Genomic DNA, 21,314 nt, shown 5'->3' on the forward strand with positions numbered 1-21,314 from the left:
TCATAGCCTTCTTTAATGAGATTACTAGTTTGGCAAATGAGGGAAGAACAGCGGATGCCGCTTATCTTGCCTTTATTAATTTTTGATACTCTCTCCCATAAAATCATCACAGACAATCTGATGAAGTATAGGTTAGATAAGTTGACAATGAAGTGGAACTGAAAAATGGCTTAAATTCCAGTCTTAGAGAGTAGTGATCAATGGCACAAAGTCCACCCCAGGTGTTGATACTGAGTCCTTTGCCATCGAAAAATTTTATTAATGACTTGGACAATGGGGCAGCATGCACACTCAACAAACTTCCAAATGATACAACTAATGATTGTGCTGCCAATCAGAGGGATCTTGACAAGCTGGAGAATTATGAAGAGAAATTAATGAAGTTCAACAAAGACAAATGTAAAGTCCTGCATTTGGGTAGGAACAAATCCAGGCACCAGCACTGGTCAGGGCCTGACTGGCTGGAAAGCAGCTTTGTTAGAAAAGGGTCTGGGTGTCCTAGTGGACAACAAGCTGATCACCTCATGGCAAAGGAGGTTATCCTGGGCTGCATTAATTGAGGTTTTCCATCCCCTCTATTCAGTGCTGGTGAGGTCACTTCTGAAGTGCTGTTTCTAGTCCTGAGTTCCACAGTCCAAGACATAGTGGAGTCAGTCTAGTGAAGGATTACAAATATGAATAAGGGACGAGACCATCTCTAATATGAGAAGAAGCTGAGAGAGATGGAACTGTTCAGTCTGGAGAACAGATATTTCAGGTGAGGATCTTCTTGATGTGCATAAATACCCAAAGGGAAGGTTATAAAGAAGATGAAGCCAGACTCTTCTCAGTGGTACCCAGTAACAGGACAATGGACACAAACTGAAAAAGAGGAAATTCCACATAAACATCATAAAAAACTTTCCAGAAAGCCTTCAGGCTTGAACAGGGAGAGCTCTTTTTCTTCATTCCATTGTGTAAAACATTTAGTCCCTCTGTGGGCCTAGTAGAGACATATGGACTCATTCAAGCAAAAAAGCCTGCCTATTTATGCTGCTAGTTGAGTTTTTCAATGATATATTCATTCTTCTCTTATATAGACACAGTGACTAACAGTTTTAATAACCTGTGAGCAGCCAGACTTGATTATGACTCTCTTCATTGTATTATAAAATTCAGTCTCTTTGAAGGGAAAGCAGGGTTTCTACACAACTGCTCAAGAAATTAAATTCATGTTATATAAGATATTCTATCATATTAAAAAGTAATTTTGATTTGAATTGCAAATATAAAGTTATGAAATTCCTGTAAAGTGAAAATTTTCAAAAATCACCACAAAGTTAATGCCCATGAACAAACATCTTCAGTATTTTATAAACAGGTTTTAAGGAAGTAGTTGTTGTAGTTCCTGAAGATGTAGAACTCACTGTCCTAGAGAAGTGTCTTTCCACCAAGTACCTTCTGAGTGATGTAACTGAAAAACTCACCATGTTGATTAGTTCTGACTTCTGAAAACTTCTTAAGCTAAAAAACTCCACATCTCATTATTATTTGACAGCATTTAACAAGATGTATAAAAACTAGTATCTTTAAAAATATAAGAAAACCTATAACAAAATATTTCCACATTTTCTAGGTACAAGATCAATGACATTTCTTTGAAAAGAAAAACAAACCCAAAACCGGTGTATTTTCAAAAAGGGTTTATATTTCATAAAAATTAAATGTCAGAGAATAATTTAGTTACTGAATACACCGCTTGTCCAATACATCTGCAAGAAAAGGCTATATCAATATCATCAAGGAGCTTTGCAGAAGACTCAGCTCTTTCTAGAGTTACCTTTCTGAGATTTGGTACTCTTAGTTGGCCTCAACACACAAACAGAAGGAAAATCAATTTCAGGATTTAACATTTGAAGTGATGGTCTACAATTCCTCGGGAATGTACCTTATCACAAACCATCATGTGCACTGCTTGAGGGACAAGGAAATTACTGCCAATTTTTCCTTCTAGCTGTACTCTATGAGGCTCATCAAATAGAAACAAAGCCCATATGTGAGTACATAAGGACTTCATATGAGCTTCCTGGGAGAGAAAGGAATTACTGATTTAAGATACCAGTTTATAACAATTCATGTGGCCCCTGTGAATTTTCCACATTTATGGAAATATAGCTTCAGTGCACAGAGGTTGCTTGGACACCTGAATTCATTATTGCTGACTTAAAGGGGAAGGTTTATAAAGGGATTACTGGAGGAAAACATTTGTACATTTGTAGGTCCCGTTAAAGCCAGGAAAAGAAAAATCTGAGACTAATAAAACTTCTTCCTTTTCAGAGAAGCCCTCCCCTATGATGAACTATAGAGTAATGTCTATTTTCTGGTAAAACCTTCTCATAAAGATCTGTAGGCTATAGATAAATGGATATAAACTATGTTAGCTCCAAGGCTATGTAAATTGTAATAAATCATGTACAGCCTCAAAATAAAGGTGTCCTAATCCCATTTGGGTTTTTTTGGGGTGTTTTGTTTGTTTGTTTGGTTTTTTTTTTCACTTCCATATGCTTTAAATTCAGCACTAAGCACAGGTCACCCAGACATGAATTCCACCTGCATCAGCTCATCAGCTCATGAAACCCAGCCTGAGGTTTGTTATTTGGTTTGTTATTTATACATTCATTTCCTCAAATAAGTAGTAACATATTCAAAGTATGAAACCTTGGTGTTGAGCAGGCTTAACTAAGATTTGAATACCCAATTAATTTAACATTATTTGAAGGAGGCTTTTATAATTTACCTGCAATAGTATAGTATGGTAAATTAAAAAATTTCTGCTACTGCTAATCACATTACATTGATACACTAATAATAAGACCAGAGGAAAAAAACCCCAATAGTAAGAACAGCCCCAACAAATTCTCCATAAAGGTAGTGTCAGAGGTTCCAGCAATAGGAAGATGAATCTCAGCACTTCTCACTGCTTTAAAGTAAGGTCAGCCCCTCTGCCATCAGACAGTGGTAACAGAGCCTAGTGCTGCCTTCAGCAACATCTGCTTGAACATTCTCTCCAAGGTCCTTACAAAATTTAAATGCTTATTCCATCACCACTAGCTTCTAGACACAGAAAACTAACAAAATCTGCTGAAAAGTCAATCCACTGATCACAGACTGTTGATGCACATCTCCAAAATGTCTGCCCAGAAAAAAACACATCCACACAAACTAATACAGAGCAGGCAATGTTTTTTCCTGTTGTTTTTCCCAAATATGCACCCTCCAGCCCCAGAAACAGAGGACCCACACAATTATTAACCCCTGCCATTTTACATGCTTTATGCCACTCCTACCTAACCTCTCACAAACATCAGTAGATCTAATCCAGATATCTCAGACTATATCCATTCCTTTTCAAGGGTGCAGACAAGACAAATGAAGAGACAGAAACTCAACAGCTCATCTGGGTGAAAGAAATCCTGCAGCAACTTAAGAGAACACTTCAGCCAGGTAAGTGGTTTTGGGAAAGTTTGGATTAGGAGTTCAAAGCAGCCCTTTTGTCAGATATATGAACTCACCATTCTTCCCTACTCCTGGCTTGTTTACTGTTTTTTTGTTTTGTTTTGTTTTGGTTTTTTTTTTTGGGGGGGGGGGATTTTGTATTGGTTTTGTTTTGTTTGGGATTTTTTTTGTTTGTTTTGGTTTTTTTTGTTTTTGTTTTTGTTTTTTTTTTTTAAGTATGTAGGCTTTTAGGAAGAAGGAAGGCATTGATGATGCTGCCAATCTTTTAATTTTCTTCCCCTTGTCCCCTCAGGTCTCAATTCCCTTCAAAATTTGAGCCCAGGAGGATCTTGCAAAAATTGCTTCTAACTTCTTTCTGATGTGATTATAAGTCACAAACACAAAAGGTAGTCAAAGATTGTTAGCAGGGAGAATGGCAAGCAATCTCTAAGTGTCTCTTCTACGCCGTGCTGTAAAGCAGATCTGGATGCTTTCTTTAAATCTCAAGGCATTAACACTGCTTCATAGCCATTCTGCCAGTTTCATTAATTGCACTTCTATTCCAATCATTTCATAAGCAGACTGTACTTATAATCTGGCTATTTATCCTAATGTTTGATGTTTCTGAGTCACATAAATACATTATGTTTGAATGCAGAGAAGTACTTTGCATGACAAATTTGAGATTTCTGCTGGAAAAGTTTGACTGAAATTTATTTTTGCTATCCATAGGGAATAAGCCTCTGCATTATTTAATTGTTATTCACATTTTGGTAATCGCATTACGAACCGCTACAAAGAAATGAAATGGCAATGTGCCTTTTTTTTTTCCCTCTAAGAGCAAACGTCTCCCTCCCCCTTCCAGATGCACAGACCTTGAAAAGGCATTAGAGAATTAAAAAGCCAACAGAAATAAAATAATGTATCTATGTTTGAATATTCATTAAAATACGACATTGCTTAGTCACTGCTAGCCATTTGGATGATGCAGGGTGCTTAGGCAAGCTTAATGCAACAATGGGAATTCGGTCTTGTTTTTACAGCATGGGTGGAGACTTTAATGGACAGACTCCTAATGGTGCTCACCTGTACTAATTCCATTAATATTTTTAGGCCATAAATCACCTTACATCAGTTGGCGATCTGACTTTATGTTGTAAATAAGACTTCAGCGAAATAGTAATAGATTTCATTTCTGGGCATTACTCAGATCCATCCTAGTATTTCTCATTCTCTCCAGCAGCTGCTCTACCTACAATGCTTTATACTAAAGACCGCATGTTTTGTCTAATGGAGCTTTTTGCCCTTGATGTTGTTTGCCTTTTGTTACTGTGGTATTACATATGCTTTTCTCTCCCAGAAACTTCTAGCAGCACCCACACTGGTAAAAAATGTACCACACTTAATCTCATTCTGTCTAGTCATTATCAAACATCACAAGCACAAGAAAGGATGACAAAAAAAAACATCTTTGGGCTACTAAAACCCATAAGCCAAGTTTATTTCTTGTTTCACCTCACAAATTGCAGCAATCTGTTAATTGTGTCCCCCGCTGCTTTTAGATTTTATGAGCATCAAATCACAGCAAGTTTTTTTCTCTGGGATTTGATGAAAAAACCCAACAAAAAATAGAACAAACAAAACTAAACAAAAATGCTGCTTCTACTCTTAGCCTTTTTAACATCAATTTTCTAATTGGAATATATTATGTACTTCTTGCCCCTTATCCTCCTTTGTCCTATTATACTGCTCTGAAACTCCTACTGCCTGTGCTTCCACCAACTAACTAGCAGGAAATCTCATCTTCTGTACTTGGGAAAAACAGGAAGACAAGTTGTGGTGGAATGGAGACCCAGGAGAACACACAGCCTCTCACTCCAAGCACAGGTGCTCTGCTGAATCAGTTGTGCCTGTGCTCAGGTTGAAGAGGAAGGAACTGCACAACACCATGGGCACCTTTTCAAGCACCTCAGGCTCAGCCCTACCATAGGACAGCATGTGGCAGACGTAGGTGCTTGTAAGACACCACCTCGCAGTAGTGTCTCACATAGTCATACAGAAATAAGGGAGGAGACTTAGGGTTTTATTTTATTTATACACATAAAATAGTGAGGGAGAAACATAAGACAATAATGATATCCTTTTTTCAGTTTGATAACTTTCTGTGCTGGATGCAGCCATTGGCCTGATGCTTTTATCCCCTGATTAGCTGACAAGAGATGCTCCTCCCCAGCTCTCTCCAACCACAAATCAGGAAGCCAGCCACATGCCCTTCTAACAATACCTTATGCTTACACAGCATGACTTGAAATCTTTCATGTTGGACAGTGAAATAATTTGGAGGCCAGTCAAAGCCAGTGCTTTGAAAATCGCCAGTTATATTTTAGCTTGTTGCAATGTAAAAAGATAAAACACAGTTCCAAATCACACACAATATAGACACACAAAATTACCTATATAGAACTGCTATTTTATAGGAGCAAAAATCTCAGAATATAATGAAAAAGGTATGGTTTCTTCTCAAAATCTCATGATGTTGGGTCAAATTATGCACCCCTTAATGGGGTTGCTCAAGTTACAGTGAGGCTGATTCAACCTTTTGCATTGTCAGTATGTGATGGATGTACAGAGCTATCTAGTTTGCTTAGCTGATACCTCTTGAAAAGGGTAAGAATTCCTTCCAGATTTGCTACCAATGTAATGTCCACTAGTCATGTAGTGTGTAAAACAGTGCCAAAAACAGATAAGTGGCTTAGTAATTTAATGAAAGTGATTAATAGAAACCTATCAACCCATTTAACTGAATAATCATTATCTTCGCATTATGTTTCTCACAATTAAACTTGCACAATCCAAACACCCATATGCATTACCCACATCAAGAAAAAGATATTCTGGAGTTTGAACTTCATTGTTTTCCTTAATAATTGGATGTACCCAGCAGTTTGACTGCCCAGATCATCAGTGCCTTTTGGCTAGCTCAAGGCCCTCTCATCGATCTTTCGCACACATGAAAAATTATTCAGACAACAGCAGCTTGCAGACCCTAAATCCTTTTAATGTTATTGTTCTTATTGAATCAAGTGGCATTGGAACAATTGGATTGTCCTCATAGTTTCTTTTCTTGTTTCTACCCCCTGCTTCTTGAACACTGGTCTAATTCTGCTGGTGACTTTCTTCTAAGAATAGCAAATGCCCTGTAGAACAGCAAGAACAGAAGGCATTATGGGAATGCTGCAAACACGGCAAACACTGCGAAACCAAAGATATGTGGGAAAACACAGAGATTTGTGTTCTGCTAAATAGGGTTTTAAGTCCATACAGGCTTCCTTTTTTTTTTTTTTTTTGATAAGCAGAGACACGTCCCTAAAGAAGGATGCCATTGATTATTTTATTGTCTGTTCATTGAGCACTTGTTTGTGCTGCTGCTCACTGCTGAGCACCCTCCAATTCTGTGGATGTACTTGTGTGGTGAGGCAATCAGGACTGCATTACACATTTTAGATTATAAGAAACATCTGATTTATAGTGTGGCACTTAAGTATCTTCCAGATTATTCTCCTGGATAGTCCATGGAGCTTCTGTTCTCCACCCATACAATGTTAATATAAATTACCAGAGGCTTTATGTCTCTGCTGCCTTTGGACCTTACTCATGTTTTTCAGCTTCTATTGACATATAATTCAAGTGTCTGCTTAGCAGCCTCTTCCAGCCTACACAGCACTCTGGTTACAGAAAAGAAGACAAACTCTGCAAACTCTGTGGGTGCAAACTCTGGCACCCACAGCCCTAACAATGACTGTGAATTCAAACATTCAGCTGGAGGGTTTAGTGATTTTTATTTGTGGAGACAGAGGTGGATGAAACTTCAGTTAGTAGGTTGGGCTGCCACCCACCTGAGCTCAGAGTAGGTACACTGACCATTCAGCCTCTAGACATCAACTCTAGCCAGGATTTGGGGGAGTGGGGGAGAGAAGGGGTTGTGTCTGGAAAAAGAAATCTCTTAATTACTTAATCAGCAGTGATGATGTTGAATTAGCAGATTGTGCAAACTAGAGCCTAAGTAAAACCTGAGTTTCATGTCTCTCTAGAATACCTTATTTATCTGAAAATAAAAATTAAAAGTAGATATTCTCACACCAGACAAACAATGGAGAAGAAGAAATTACAACCAAAAAAAAACCCCTAATGATACTTGTTCCAATTGAAACTGGGTTGAAAAAATAGTTGAAGACATCTCCATTAACAGACATGATACCATTTTCAAAACCGTACAAAAATGACAACAAAACTTCCACTAATGTCAAGAGGGAAAAAAGGAAAAATAAATGTAAAAAATTAAAAACAAGTGCCTGGAAGCACCCTGAAAAGGCACTGGCCTGTTGCTTTCAGTTGCCCACATAACTATTTTTGATAAATTTTAGAAAGTAAATTACTCACCCTTGGGCCCTGGCTCTCTACTAATTAGAAGCTGAGTTTCACAGCTTAACATAAAGTCATAAGAAGGAAAATAAATAATTTTTGTGATTATGTGAACTGAACTATATGAAAAAAATCCCTTTCAAGGCAGACTTCCACCTCCCTCCCAAAACAGGCTCAACACAAATTTGTGAGCACCCAACCTACCCTGTTGTCTACTCATTCACCTAGAATCAATTTTCTCAAATTTTTCTTTATACAGTATAGAGGAAGATAATACCACTGTAGAGTGTTGTCAAAATTTATGAAAATTTATTTTTATAAATAAAACCAGCTCAATAATTCTGATCCCCAGCCTCGCTCTGTAATTTCTGGGATGAAGTTCTTTTAAGGTGTAAACTAGCCATGTCTAAGGAGTGAAACTACTTCAATTGTTAATGGTCTGTACTCTGAAGATATTTGTCAAATCCACCTGAAAATGACAGCTTTTCAAGCAACATCTCCAAAGATTTAGGGGTAGCTGGCATCAACTACCATGTTTCCACTAATACCAATAAACTATGGCAGTTTATGTCATAGAATCATAGAACCATTAAGGCTGGAAAAGGTCTTCAAGATTGAGTCCAACCATCAACACATTACTGCCAAATCCACCACCAAACCATGTTCCTAAACACCATACCTAAGCCTTTTTTGAATACTTCCAGGGACAGTGATTTCCTAAAACTTCCCAAAACTTCCCTAAGCAGCCTGCTTAAATGCTTGAACATCATGACTGAAATACTGAGTTGTGCTGCTGGGCACTCAGAAGCAAATAGCTTTTTTTTTCCTTAAAGATTTTGCCAGTGTAGTTATGGTAGCAAAGTCCTCCTAACATAAAGATGGTTCATACCAGCTCCTGTGACAATACTCAACCTAATTTGCTCGGGGAAACAACTAAGGAAAGGAAAAAGGAGGGAAAACATCCAAAAATATTTTCCCAGCTATTACAGAATTGCAACAATTGCAATTAAAGCACCTTACAAATGAGATTCTTTGCCCAGTAAAGTCTTCCTTTCATGGAAATTAGGATGTGGATGAAAATGGGGGAATAGGAAGTGTGATATGGATGAGCAAATGTGTGGATCGCAAATCTGGAATTAGGCAAGGTACACACAGAGTCCTGAAAGCATAACAGAGCTGAAATGGCATTACAAATGCATATAAACGTAGAGTAATATAAAATGAATATTTGTAGGAATGTAGCACACAAGTACCTGAAGTAGGTTCAGTAGAATTAGTAGTTTCACAGAATAGGGACATTTTACTTGAATGAAGCCAATCTGAAAAAATTCACTTGTCTGAGCACCTCAGATAAGACCTTTAAGTATATTTTACCAGTAATTATTGTGAGAAAATCTACCCACTCCAACTGGATGGATGAGATGCTACTTAGTTTCTTCAATCCACAGGTTACCCAAAAAGGCAAAGGCTAATTTTGAAATATTAAAGACCTTTTGTTGGGGCCATGTAATCAATCATCTGTGTCATTTCAGTTCTGCTTTTGCACCTCTGCAAGGCTACACTTGCCCTAAGGTACGTGAGTGTCTCCTGGGTGGGTAGCAAGGCTGGACTGCAGAAGCTGCCAGGTGCATTCCCAGGGGTTCCTTAAGGGCCTAAGCCCAAGGGGGACTTGCTGGTAGCTCTGTTTGTGTGAGTCTTGTTCCACCCTGACAGCCTCTAAGTGTTTAAACCACAAGTAGAACAGGTAGCGCACAAGAGCTGAACCCTTATCTAGAATGGCTCTATTGAGAGCCATTGACAACTGAGCAAAGGGGACAGCTGAGGAAGATCTTTATTGAAAAAACAAACTGTGAGTGTGGAGCAAGCATTAGACATGAGACCAGTCCCTGTAGGCAAAACAGCTCTCCTAATTGTACCCTGTGGTTTCCTTTTTTGCATTTTATATTGACTGAATCGAAATCAATGGAGACTGATGACAATTATTACGTGATTTGCAATTAGTCCTGTTCATCTATAATGGATCGTAAACTCCTTTTCTCTGATATGCACATTTCTGCTAAAAGTAGCTTGCCTGTTCAACAGGAAGTAACATCAGTGAGAAAATAGGAAAATTTTATTTTGCCTTTATTGATTTTGTATCTGTTGATACACTACTTAATGCTTCTTCTCAAATAATAAATTTAATGCTGCAGCACATCTAAAAGCTTCAAAGTAGTAATTTCCATATTAGCAGGTCTCTCCTTCAGAGATGTAAGAAATGGCATTGTAGGATCTGAGGAGGAGAATGCCAGTTAACAATTTGCCAGTAGATGTCTCTGCTAAACACACTGAAGGGAAAACACTCAGTTTGAAACTTCAGTGAAATGCAAGTGGAATTTTGCATACTTCAGCTGAAGAGCAGGGTAGAACCAACTAGGTCACTAGTTCTTTCTGAAGACTACTTTTACATAGTCACAATAAAAAAGGCATTTACTTAAAACTCAGTGACTCCCAACTTAGTTAAATATTGAATTTCTCTCCTGATATTTTCTTGCTGAGTAAGGAGACTCAAGAAACGCTAAGCTCATATGTTAACATTCTTGACAGAAATGATGAGTGTAGAGTCTTCTGGAAAAATATTTTTATCATTTAAATCTTAACTTTGTGAAAACAAGCAGTCCTTCCTACTTCCAACAGAGAACTTCTTTATTAAATATTTTTGCCTCAATCTAAACAAACCATTATATGGAAAAATAAATTTTAGGTTTAGGCTGAAATAGTGCAATGCATGGTAGAATAATTATGTCCCTGATGGAAAACATTCAGAGGTTCTCATACTTTCTTTACATCTATATGTTATTTGGCAATGGTCTTATTTGCAAAAGCAGAGTTTCTAAGCAAAGAAGCAAAGAAACTAAGATTAGTTTCTCATAATTGGCACTTGCTGCTAACATACAGCATGATTTTCTGATTAATAATGAAAAAAAAAAAAGATCTCAAAAGGCACAGATCAGCTGGAAAAGCATCTGCTTAAAATACACACACATAATTAGGAGAGGACGTCAAACAGACTTGATTACATATTTCATGGGTATGTGTCAAAGAGTGTAAAGCATTTGACTTAACCCCAGGGTGACTTCAAGAGGATTTACTCTGTCTACTGTTTGTGATTAGCACCATATAATCTGGATCTGCTGAACAAGTGGAGTTTTACATGATATGCAAATTTCATTTCGCTTTAATTTAGCCCCTTTAGATTTAGCATAAAATCTCTGTGGTGCATGAAGAGCTGAAACAGCTGGATCCAGTTAGCTGGGAAATTAAAAATGTACTAAATGAAATAAGGTAATCCTTGCCATGGTAGCCAGCACACACTAGAGTGGGACCCTGAGATCTCTGAGTGATGGCTGAAGAGAGCACCTGTACCGTTTCCACAAACACCAAAACACTGATCCTTCTCTAGTCCCAGTGTGTTCTAGTTTTTCATAAAACTGAATTATTTCACCACCATGTCAAGGTTCATTTTTCAGGTGTGTGCTAGTGAGAAAATAGTTCACCTTATCAGTAAAGGAAATTAGTATCCACTAGGTAACATTTTATTTCCTTGTTAGTATATCAAGATGTAGGAAAAAATAATTAGTAATACATCACCCTGTTTAAAATGAAATGGAATTAATTTATTTGTAATTTTATTTGCCATTTCCCTTCCAGATTTTAGTTGGAAATATACAGAGACAATTCTTGAATATTTCATATGTATGTTTTAAGAACACAGCTGAACAAGGCTTTTTTTTTTCTGCATTTCAAAAGGGTATTCTAAGAATAACAAGGTCCCTCACCTAATCTATCACTTGAGGCATCAAAAAGTCTTTGGAAGTTCTGCACCCAAGTCTAAAAGCTGTCACTTCTGTTCTCCTTTGAAAAAGATGGTTTCATAGGACTTTATCTCTTAGCAGTGATAATGACAACTTTGTAATGAAAATGACAAGTCCTTCAGGTCCTAACTGTATCTGACGCAGAAAATTATATTGGGAAAAAGTTATTACAGACAGAAAGTGCTTCTTATCCAAGATATCCCTTGGCCATATGTAGGCAATGCTGCATCATTGCACTGCAATGAGTAGATCTGTTTCATTACACTTGACTGCTGCTAATATTCCTATGGCTTTTATTGAAGACTTGGTCTTATTGTCTCTCAATGGGGGGTACAGCAATTTCTCCTGCTTTATTTCCTGGAAGTGATGGATTTCACCATGCTACCTTAGGCAGAACTGGGAACAGATTTTGTATCTAGGGTATAAAAAGTAGCCCCCATCTATTAATCCAAACTTGCCTTCCAAACACATTGTATGTGCTTGGCTGTACTTCCAGGCAGTTGCACAAAACTGCCTCACCTCCTTGCTCATTTTGTAATACCACCTCTGTAATTGTTTTAATTTCATCCATAGCCATTAGTAAATGTGCGCTCACTTAAGCCTGTTCTTCCTAATAAATTAACCACAATCTCAACAAGGGCTTTCTTTCCTCCTAATCTGCTATAACCAGTCATTTGAAAATGAAAACCACCACAGACTTCTGAAATGAGCTGTACGTATACATTCTTTATATAAGACATCTCTTTTTACCATAACAGGCACATTTGCACCCCGGAGACAGAATTTTTTTTTTGCCTTTGCAGGATAGTTTGCTGTCAGACTGTAAGCCTTTCCCCCTCAGAGAAAGCAACATCTACCTGAATAAACCTGGATGTGAAGCATGAAATATATGTTGGAAAACAGAAATTACTCCTAGAGTAATGGACAGATAAAGGTTTCACAAATAGAAAACCTCCCTTCACGCTCCTCAGGGTTCTTCCAGAACATTTCCTGTTATGATTTACTGGTTTATTTCAGCCACAGGAAATGTAGAACCTGCCCTGCTCAAAATAAGCTGCAGATCTAAGGGAAGCAAAAAAAAAATCCCAAAACACTATCTCCACCTTAACTAATCTGGTAGTTCAGCTTTCTAGTCCCAAAGGGATCATTAGCAGGAAAGTTATATAAAATTAAAGAAATGCCCTATACCACATTAAAGCTAATCATCTAAGCACCTTTATTAGACAAAGAAAAGAGCTGATATTGCTGGCTTTAACTCCTCTCATTCTAAATTTTAAAAAAATCAGAGGAATCGAGCTGTTGAAGTCACTGTCTGTTCCACGGATTTCAGTGGGAATCAAAATGGTAGCTCAGGCATCAGTGTTTTCAGCAAGATAAGGTAAATGCCATCCAGAAGTTAAATGCAGATCTGAAAACATAACTGGTTACCTAACTCCCTGCTCCCCTTAAGATTTAATAAATGTCAAGTAAATTTTGTGACCAAGGAAAGGAACTCAAATATCCCAATTCCTCACCTATCTCCCAAGCCATTATATTAGACTTTTCATGAGCCCATTGACTTAAATGGAAACATTCAGCAGTGTCCACACAGATGAAACACAAGTGAAAGTCCTCAGAGTGAAACACAATCTCATGTTGCAAATCTAAAAGGGAACAAGTGCAGATAATTCCTCTATAGAGGTTCTGACTCATCAGTAGGCCATGGCTTAGTTTTACAGCAACCATCTGATGTAAGGCAGGAAAACCACCTTTCTTATACAGTCCCTCATGTAGAAAGAAAGATACACACACTTGCAAAATATTTAGACTGTACAGTTGGTATTCACATTAGTGAACCCCCAAATCCATTAAAACTATGAATGAAAGCAGCACTAAGGATAAAAGCAGTAAAATACACAAGCAAAGTGGTCTAACTTTTAGATGTGACCAGACAAGAGTAGGATGAAGCCACAAACCCTACACAAAAAAAAAAAAATCCCAGTAAGCCCTGATAATCTTAGGAGAACATTGTTTTTTTCTGGCCCCTAAACTGGATGTCTTATAAAACCTTAAGTGTTTTAACACAACACACTTGAGAACCTGTGCAGTACCATTAAATACAGGCTGCCAAACATCCCATCACTAACTGCAACCAGTCCTTGATGGAGAAGAGCAAAACAAAACAAAAGTTCCAAAGACCAAGTTAAAAAACTAAGTTACCATCACCATTTAACATCCTGCACTACATTTTGCTTTGGCTATTTTGTGGTACTTTGGCTTTTATGAAAGCCAAAATAACCTTTACTCTGTAACAACCAATCGAGCATCTAGTGAATTAGAAACAACTTTCAATTCATCATTCTTAGGAGACTTAGTCTGCATTTTAAAATTTCTTCCCATACACATTATATTTTCTTCTGAAGTGAATGAATGTTTCCTGAATAGACATTATAATGAAAGTAAACCTTATAACAATAAGGCACAAATTATGTGCCTTGGTTTCATTTTTAAAGCAGATGAAAATTTACTAATAAAAACACATACCATAAACCATAAGTTTAAAAATCATATAGATGTAAGACCTCTGGGAATGGTTTAAATACATATGCACATCACTATGCAATTCTGGCAGGAAATACGCCTTGTTCTAAATAGAAGTTGAGACAGATCAAGGATGTAGTTTCACAACACTAACACCAAAACTCTGAGTTACTTTCCATTAGTAATTTTCTTCCCTATCTTCAATAATTACACCAGAATAATCCAGCTACAGCACATCCCCAAAGAACTTCAGCAGTGCTTTTATTACACATTAGGACACGATTAATAACAACAACACTTTGTTTATTTTGCTTGTTTCTACTCTAGGCTACTTCCAACCCAGAATGAGAATCACTGTTTGTGTTTGGGGAGTGCAAAGCAAGTGCTCCAGTAGCTGCAGCAAAGTGAGATTCGAAAGTGATTCACATTTGACAGTCCATTTTGCCACTGAAAACTCTGACAGTTGAAGTGGAAGAAATATGCATAAAGAGGCTTAAAACAAATCTGCAGTTGCTCTGGATTACGAAGTGCTTCTACAGCATGCAACAGATTTGTTGTATACACTGAAGTGCTAATAAACTCTGTTCAAAAGGAACACTGTGCCTTTGACAGATATTAAATAACCTGCAAAACTCCTTGTTGATGATATTCTGGGGAGAAAAGGATGGTCAGAGGAAATGGCAGCTGCAAATCCCTGAATCTCTTGTTGCATCAGTTGTGCCAGGAACATTCAATGCCTATACAAATTGAAGAGCAGGGCCCCCGAAACCTTTGTCTCACAGCCAGCACAGAAGAGCCAAGAGACCTAATAGGGCTGAGCCACTCTTCACATCAGCTTTGAAAAGTTGACACATAAAAATGCATTTTATGATGGAAAAAACCCAAACATGACCATAGCTGGGCTATGTTCTACTATCGCCTTTGAATGGCTTTTTAAATTTCCCTTCTGTATGATTAAATTCTAATTAAAAAAAACACATCACATGGAAATTTTTCTACTTATGCACATACATGTAAGCATAATTACAAAAGTTTTAGCATGAACATGTTGAAAGATCCTTCTGATCTGGAACAAAAGCTTAATTCATCTTTGTTCAAGGATAATGGTCTAGGACCAGCCCAACTTTGCAGAAAATTCTTGGATCATGTGGTGATTAAAATCCTTTACAGAATTCAATTTTTTCTTCCACTATGGATTTCTCCAGTCTCTTATATCTGTAAAGAGGTAGTGCTGGTGCTTCCGCTTTTCTATGTGGCACTCCAGAGTTTGACTAGAGACTACTAAAGTACCTAGACTACACCAGCAGTGCTCAAGTCTTAAAATTACAATTAAAATTACAATTTAAAATTTGTCAAAACCATTTTTATTTATTTTTTAATTTTTATTTTATTTTTATTTTATTTTTAAATTTAATTATTTGATTTTATTATTTATTTTAGTTTTTATTTAATTTTTCAATTTTCTCCTCCATATAGGTTTCTTCTTGTTTGCTCTTTCAGTCTATGTTTTCCCATCTTTCTACATTTTAGCACTGTGGGAAAAAAGTTTTAAAATTTTTAAAATATAAATATTCCTAAATTTTTGGTTTTCATTCTTTGTGAAAGAACTCTAAGTATGGAAATTTGAGCCAGTTCATATTTTTGACAACTGAAAGATCTCAACACACTATTTTTTCATACCTCTCTTCTACCATGTTAGATAGATACTATCTATCTAAATGATACCCACTTTATTCAGATTCAGGGCTGAGTGTTCCCCTCAGTCCAGTATTAAGAGATTTTTCAATTGTTTAGCTAAAATAGGTACCAATAACAGGTTAAGATGGATGAGAAATGCAATAGAGGAAGTGCTATCATAAAATCTCACTTTCATGGCAGGCAATGCTCCTACACATTAAACCAAAGCCCTCTTTACAAGTGAACGTGTTTTTTTAAGTTGCACATTTTTGAGAAGTATTCTGTACTACAAGAACATATACTAAAGCTTGGTTACTGATCCCTGGTCTCCATGTAAAGCAACATAAAATAAAACATCCTTACTTGCTGGGCTTAGTCAGATTATTGATGTGGATGAAAACTGTTATTGATTTCCACATGAACAGGACCGGAAGCATCTAACAGAATACTCCTCACAGAAGCCTTGCACTGGGAGGAAGAAGAAACCAGAATCCTTCAGACAAACCATGACAATAAACCTCCACAGACACTAGCTGAAATTACACTAAGCTGAAAAGTTCATAGCCAATGTCTCTCTGGACTCAGGCATCTTTTACATCATGATGCACTTTACGACTTTATATAGGAAATCGAAGAGTGCACTGGAGAAGGAAGGTTCAGACATTACGCATTAAGTAATACACATACCTGATCAAGAAACCCATTGCAGGAACATCCTTTGTTAACCTGGCATATTCCACATGTGGAAACACGCCATGGTACATCTGCACAGCCCTGTGGTGCAAGCTTCCCTGGTGTCATCTTCCCTTTTCAGGAGAGTCCCTGACCCATGGCAGCAAACACAGTGAGGCTGTGCTTTTGGGGTGCTGAGCCAGACAAGCAGCAGTCTGTCCTGGAGGGATTGTGCCTTCTCACGGCACATGAGTATCACCCTTCACATACAGGTTCTGGCTGGAAGATCAGTTGGAAGTTTTTTTTGGGACTTCAGCATTAGCTCCACGTCAAGGACTTCAAAGGTTGACTCAAACAGTGTGAGTCACTCAGCTACTTTCTAGCATTACTTTCCCATTGCATCTTTGTGAGTGTGAGGCAGATGAGAAGTGCTCCATGTACTCAAGTCTGGCACATCCAGAACCAGTCTGGACCATTTTTTTTCTTTCAAACCAGGCCGGAATAATCCACTAGGGAGCATGTGAATAAGCCAGTTACACTGGTAAGTCTCATCTTCACAATGATGAACATAGATAGTAAAACCAGAAAAGAAAATTAAGCTAGAGCCATAAGAAATATGATCAGATTTGGAACTGCAGTCTTCAGTATTAGAGTTATATTAACTGACCTGTGAGCTTTTCCAGAACATCAAATCCATGCTTCAGAGCAATGATATCAAGAAAAGAGACTGTACCATCTTCAAACCTAAAGAATGGAATAAATGAGCGCAGTAAATAAAACATGCAGCTATGGTACCAATTTTAAATCTATTTTAACAGTTACTATTTTTATATTCAGTGAACCTAACTTGTGGAGTGGGAACTCTTCCCTTAGTGATTCATCTCCCAGTCCTCTAGCATCCTGTGACAGAAAAATATGTTCTTCAAAGCAATAGAGGTTCACATAAACAGTTGCACATAGAAAGGTATCATTTTCCCCTACACAGAGTAACTGTGTCCTAACCTACATTGAAGAAATGGTTAACAGTTATGTGTCATGAGCTAATGTCACAAAGTCCTAAGTTACCTTCTGAGAATTTAGGGAATAGGTGAGAAGACAGGTGGAGACTTGTGTCCATCCCCCTACCCCCCAATGTAATTACATAGTTGAGTTAGAAGGCTCCAGTAATCTGGTGCAAAGAGGAATCAGACAAAGAGATCATTAAAAAAATCTCCCTCTGTGTGTTTCTCCTAGAAATTAATTTTTAACTGACCTGCAACAAGAGCATTATACAAGGATGGGGGGAGGGGTGCATCCCCTACCATAATCTTTTAAAAGAAACACCAAAGAGAAGCAAAACCACTGGATTTTATGAACTACTGCAGCCATTCTCACAGTCCAAGAGGAGAAAGTGAAACTCCAAGGTGAGAATGTACTCAGGAATTGATGCACAAAAGTATTCAAGGGACCAGAAGGGACATCAGGGAAGCATCAAAATGTTTCATTTAGGCTTTGTGTGCACCACAGTCCACAAGAAATTCTACGGAGAAATCATTCATTTTGCTTCACCACAAAGAAGAATGGAGAATAATGCAACTGATGAAGTCAGAACTGTACAGAATTCAACACTTTGCAAAGCCGAACCCGGGGTCACAACGCGTCTCTCAGGAAGGAGCTATGCCCAAAACTGTAACAGTTAATGCTGGAAATGAACCCACCCCAAATCTCATGGTTCAAGTTTAAAATTAAACTTCAACCGTGAGGATGAGACCTCCAGAGGGACCTGGTGTTCCTTGGATCTTTCTCAGAAAGATCAGATGATATCTACATTGAAGAATTAGTGGACAAGGTGGAACATAAGACACACACTCTTGGGCAAAAAATACTTTGAATACACATTTTAGACCAGAAAATAGGGAATTACATTTTTTTCTCCTGGATGCATAATTTTTACTAATGCATGTTAAAAGCTTTTGGTGTCACAATTAGGTATGTCTTGTGAAAAGGCTCAAAGTTTAAAAATGACATATATCAAATGCTTTTTCTTTAATAAAATAAACATCAATAGAATAATATAATAACTCTCATTTCTATAATAACTTTTCCTACTTTCTATTTTATTTTTTGATAGTTATAAAATACTTTCACACTGCAGGTGGCATCACCAGCTGAAGAACATACTAACCTTCCAAAAATCTTTGGTAAAGGTCCACACAAAAGAAAAATGCAAGAGTATTGTGTATATATGATAATATGTTAAGCTGCAATGAAAGAAGATAGAGGCAGAAAATAATTATAAACCAAACCACATGATAAGAGAAAAGTGGTGCACTGCAACAAGGATGAATGGTCCAAAAGAGACCACTTATGTTCACATATTTTAACATAGCATAGGCCAAAGAATCCATCCCAAAAATTCCTGAATCTTCCCTACTAATTATTAATAATTGATCTTGAATTTTAGAGGAAAAATCTTGCTGGTTGTCAGTGATGAAATGCAAAATGGCCATTTGTGATTTGAAAGAGACTTAAGACCAGGAATATTTTCACAGACCTGTGGACCAGTATCTGAGGGAAGCATTACTCTATCAAAAAAGCCATAAAAAATGTGGGAGGATGAGGAAGAAAAGATAAGGCAGAGGCTAACAGTTGTTTCAGAATTGAGTACAGAAACCTTTTGCACTGGTTGCAGAAAAGGTCACAGGGGTCCCACATGTCTGCCAAGGAGAGATTACAGAGAGGATCCGTGAGGATGAACTGACCTGCTCTGCTCAGTTACTCACAGTGGCCAGCAAAGCAAACACTGGGAACTGGACCAGAGCAGAGACACTGGCACTGAGCCCATCAAGGAGACTGCACAATCCCAAACAATTTTATCACTATGATAATGATAAAAGCACTTGAAAGGGCAAGAAAGGTGCCAGCCTAGATTGTCAAAGACATCTGAATCCTACCCATAGCAAAAGGGGAGGCCATTATATTTCTGTTTATCAGATTTGATTACTAACTAAGCAGACAACAGCAATGCAACACAATAGGAGATATGCATGGACCATGTCACTCTTCTAAGATTGTAAATATTTTTATGAAAATAGTTCAGAGCTTATGAATCTTCACTCAAATTAAAAAAAAAATGCAAGTAAACAGAGTTGTGGGTTTTTGGTCAAACCTTATGCTCCAGAACAGGCCAATTGTGGCATGATATGCATCCTGCATTTAGTCTTTCTGTATTACAAAAAAAAAATTTACCTCCTGGGAGCTCCATAGCAAGAACCAGAAGCCACAAAAGAAATGAAAATAATGCTAAAAATATCTACTCAAAGATATGGACAAGTCTCTCCCTCTACAATTTAGACATGGGCTATTTTGCAACATTCCTCTCTTCTATTTTGTTTGTTCATATGGCCCCCTCTATTCCTACATTACCAGCTTTCCTGTTCTGATTAACAAAGCACAAATATGTTGTTATTCCTGTAATATATATATTTACACTACTTCCAGTGCACTTGACTCTCATATATCCTTCAGATTTAGTGAATACCTGGTGTTCAATTTCATGTTAAAATTTTCAGGAATAATGCATCAATTCTGATATTTAGCGCATTAAGCCTTAAGTGCTATAGCAATAGTACCACAGCAAAACATGATGCTATGAAGGGCAGCTATTTCCTTCTTGGGACACAAAGAGCCCTCCCTCAGAATATTTAACCATATTTAAGATTGAGAGGAAACATGCTCCTTGAATTGCAAAACATTGGCTTCAATGGCTATTTTTCTGTTTGGTGCAATTGATGCAATGAGTGTTTCCCCACTCAGTGGCAGTTGCAGTATTGGAATAATCAGTTCAGGATGAAGTTAATTTGAATGCTGGTCTAGAAGCCACTTCCTGAAGTAATCAAGATTTTGCAGCTGATGATGTATAAAGGATACTTACAAAGGCTAATACTGAGGAATACCAACCCAAGGAACAAGAAGCTTACCTCTCTTATCTAGTTCTTATTATAATTGATCTCACTTAATCATGTCTGGGATGAGCTCAGTTGCTTAGCTGATTGTGTTTGTGAAGCACTAATAGCATTTCACATCCAATTGCTATCTGACAAACTGACTAAGCAACTCATGGCATAACAAAGAACACAGAAGCATGCCTAACATCTGTCCAGGAGTTATGAAGCTGATGAGCTGCTCTCCCTTTCTAAGTCACACAAAAACTCTGCTTTTAGAAGCAAAACTTTTGAGTCACAAGAGAAAAGTATTGCTTTACAGTGAGCAGTCCTGCCTTTAGGATCTTCCTAGGGATGGAGATGGGCTAGTCTTTGAATCTTTATTCAACTGGTTCTTATGACACTTCTCTGTTACACTTCTGCATATAAATGATATTTTCTAAAGTCACCATCACACACTTCAGGACAACTGAAACATAGAAGGAAACTGTGACATCTTGGGCAGCTGCAATTCATCCTGCCCTTAGACACGTCACCTTTACACAGAAATATGATGACAAGAATACTGGCCTGGACAGATGTGATTTGAAATAAAGTGCTGAAGGGCTAAAAAAACCCCTTTGTGTTTGAAAATAGGAGTTAGAGGAAATTTGGTGGAAAGTAAAAATATTACCCTGGAATTGGACAGCACTGACTTAAGTCAAAACTTCAGAAATTTCCTCAAGACCAATCAACCAATGCTGAGGGGGTGAAATACCTTTCATAACATAAG

At 37.5% G+C, this 21,314-nt stretch overlaps 1 protein-coding gene across 1 annotated transcript in view; it reads right to left on the bottom strand.

The window, feature by feature from the left end:
- Positions 1–21,314, bottom strand: part of MOCOS (molybdenum cofactor sulfurase) — a 212,855-nt gene that overhangs the window by 70,469 nt on the left and 121,072 nt on the right. Inside the window, exon 5 of the mRNA XM_053959573.1 lies at positions 17,287–17,363. Within this exon, the coding sequence (XP_053815548.1) occupies positions 17,287–17,363 (77 nt within the window). The remainder of the gene's footprint in view (positions 1–17,286; positions 17,364–21,314) is intronic.

This window comes from Vidua chalybeata, chromosome 1 (genome assembly GCF_026979565.1).
Source record: "Vidua chalybeata isolate OUT-0048 chromosome 1, bVidCha1 merged haplotype, whole genome shotgun sequence".
Classification (NCBI taxonomy): Eukaryota; Metazoa; Chordata; class Aves; order Passeriformes; family Viduidae; genus Vidua; species Vidua chalybeata.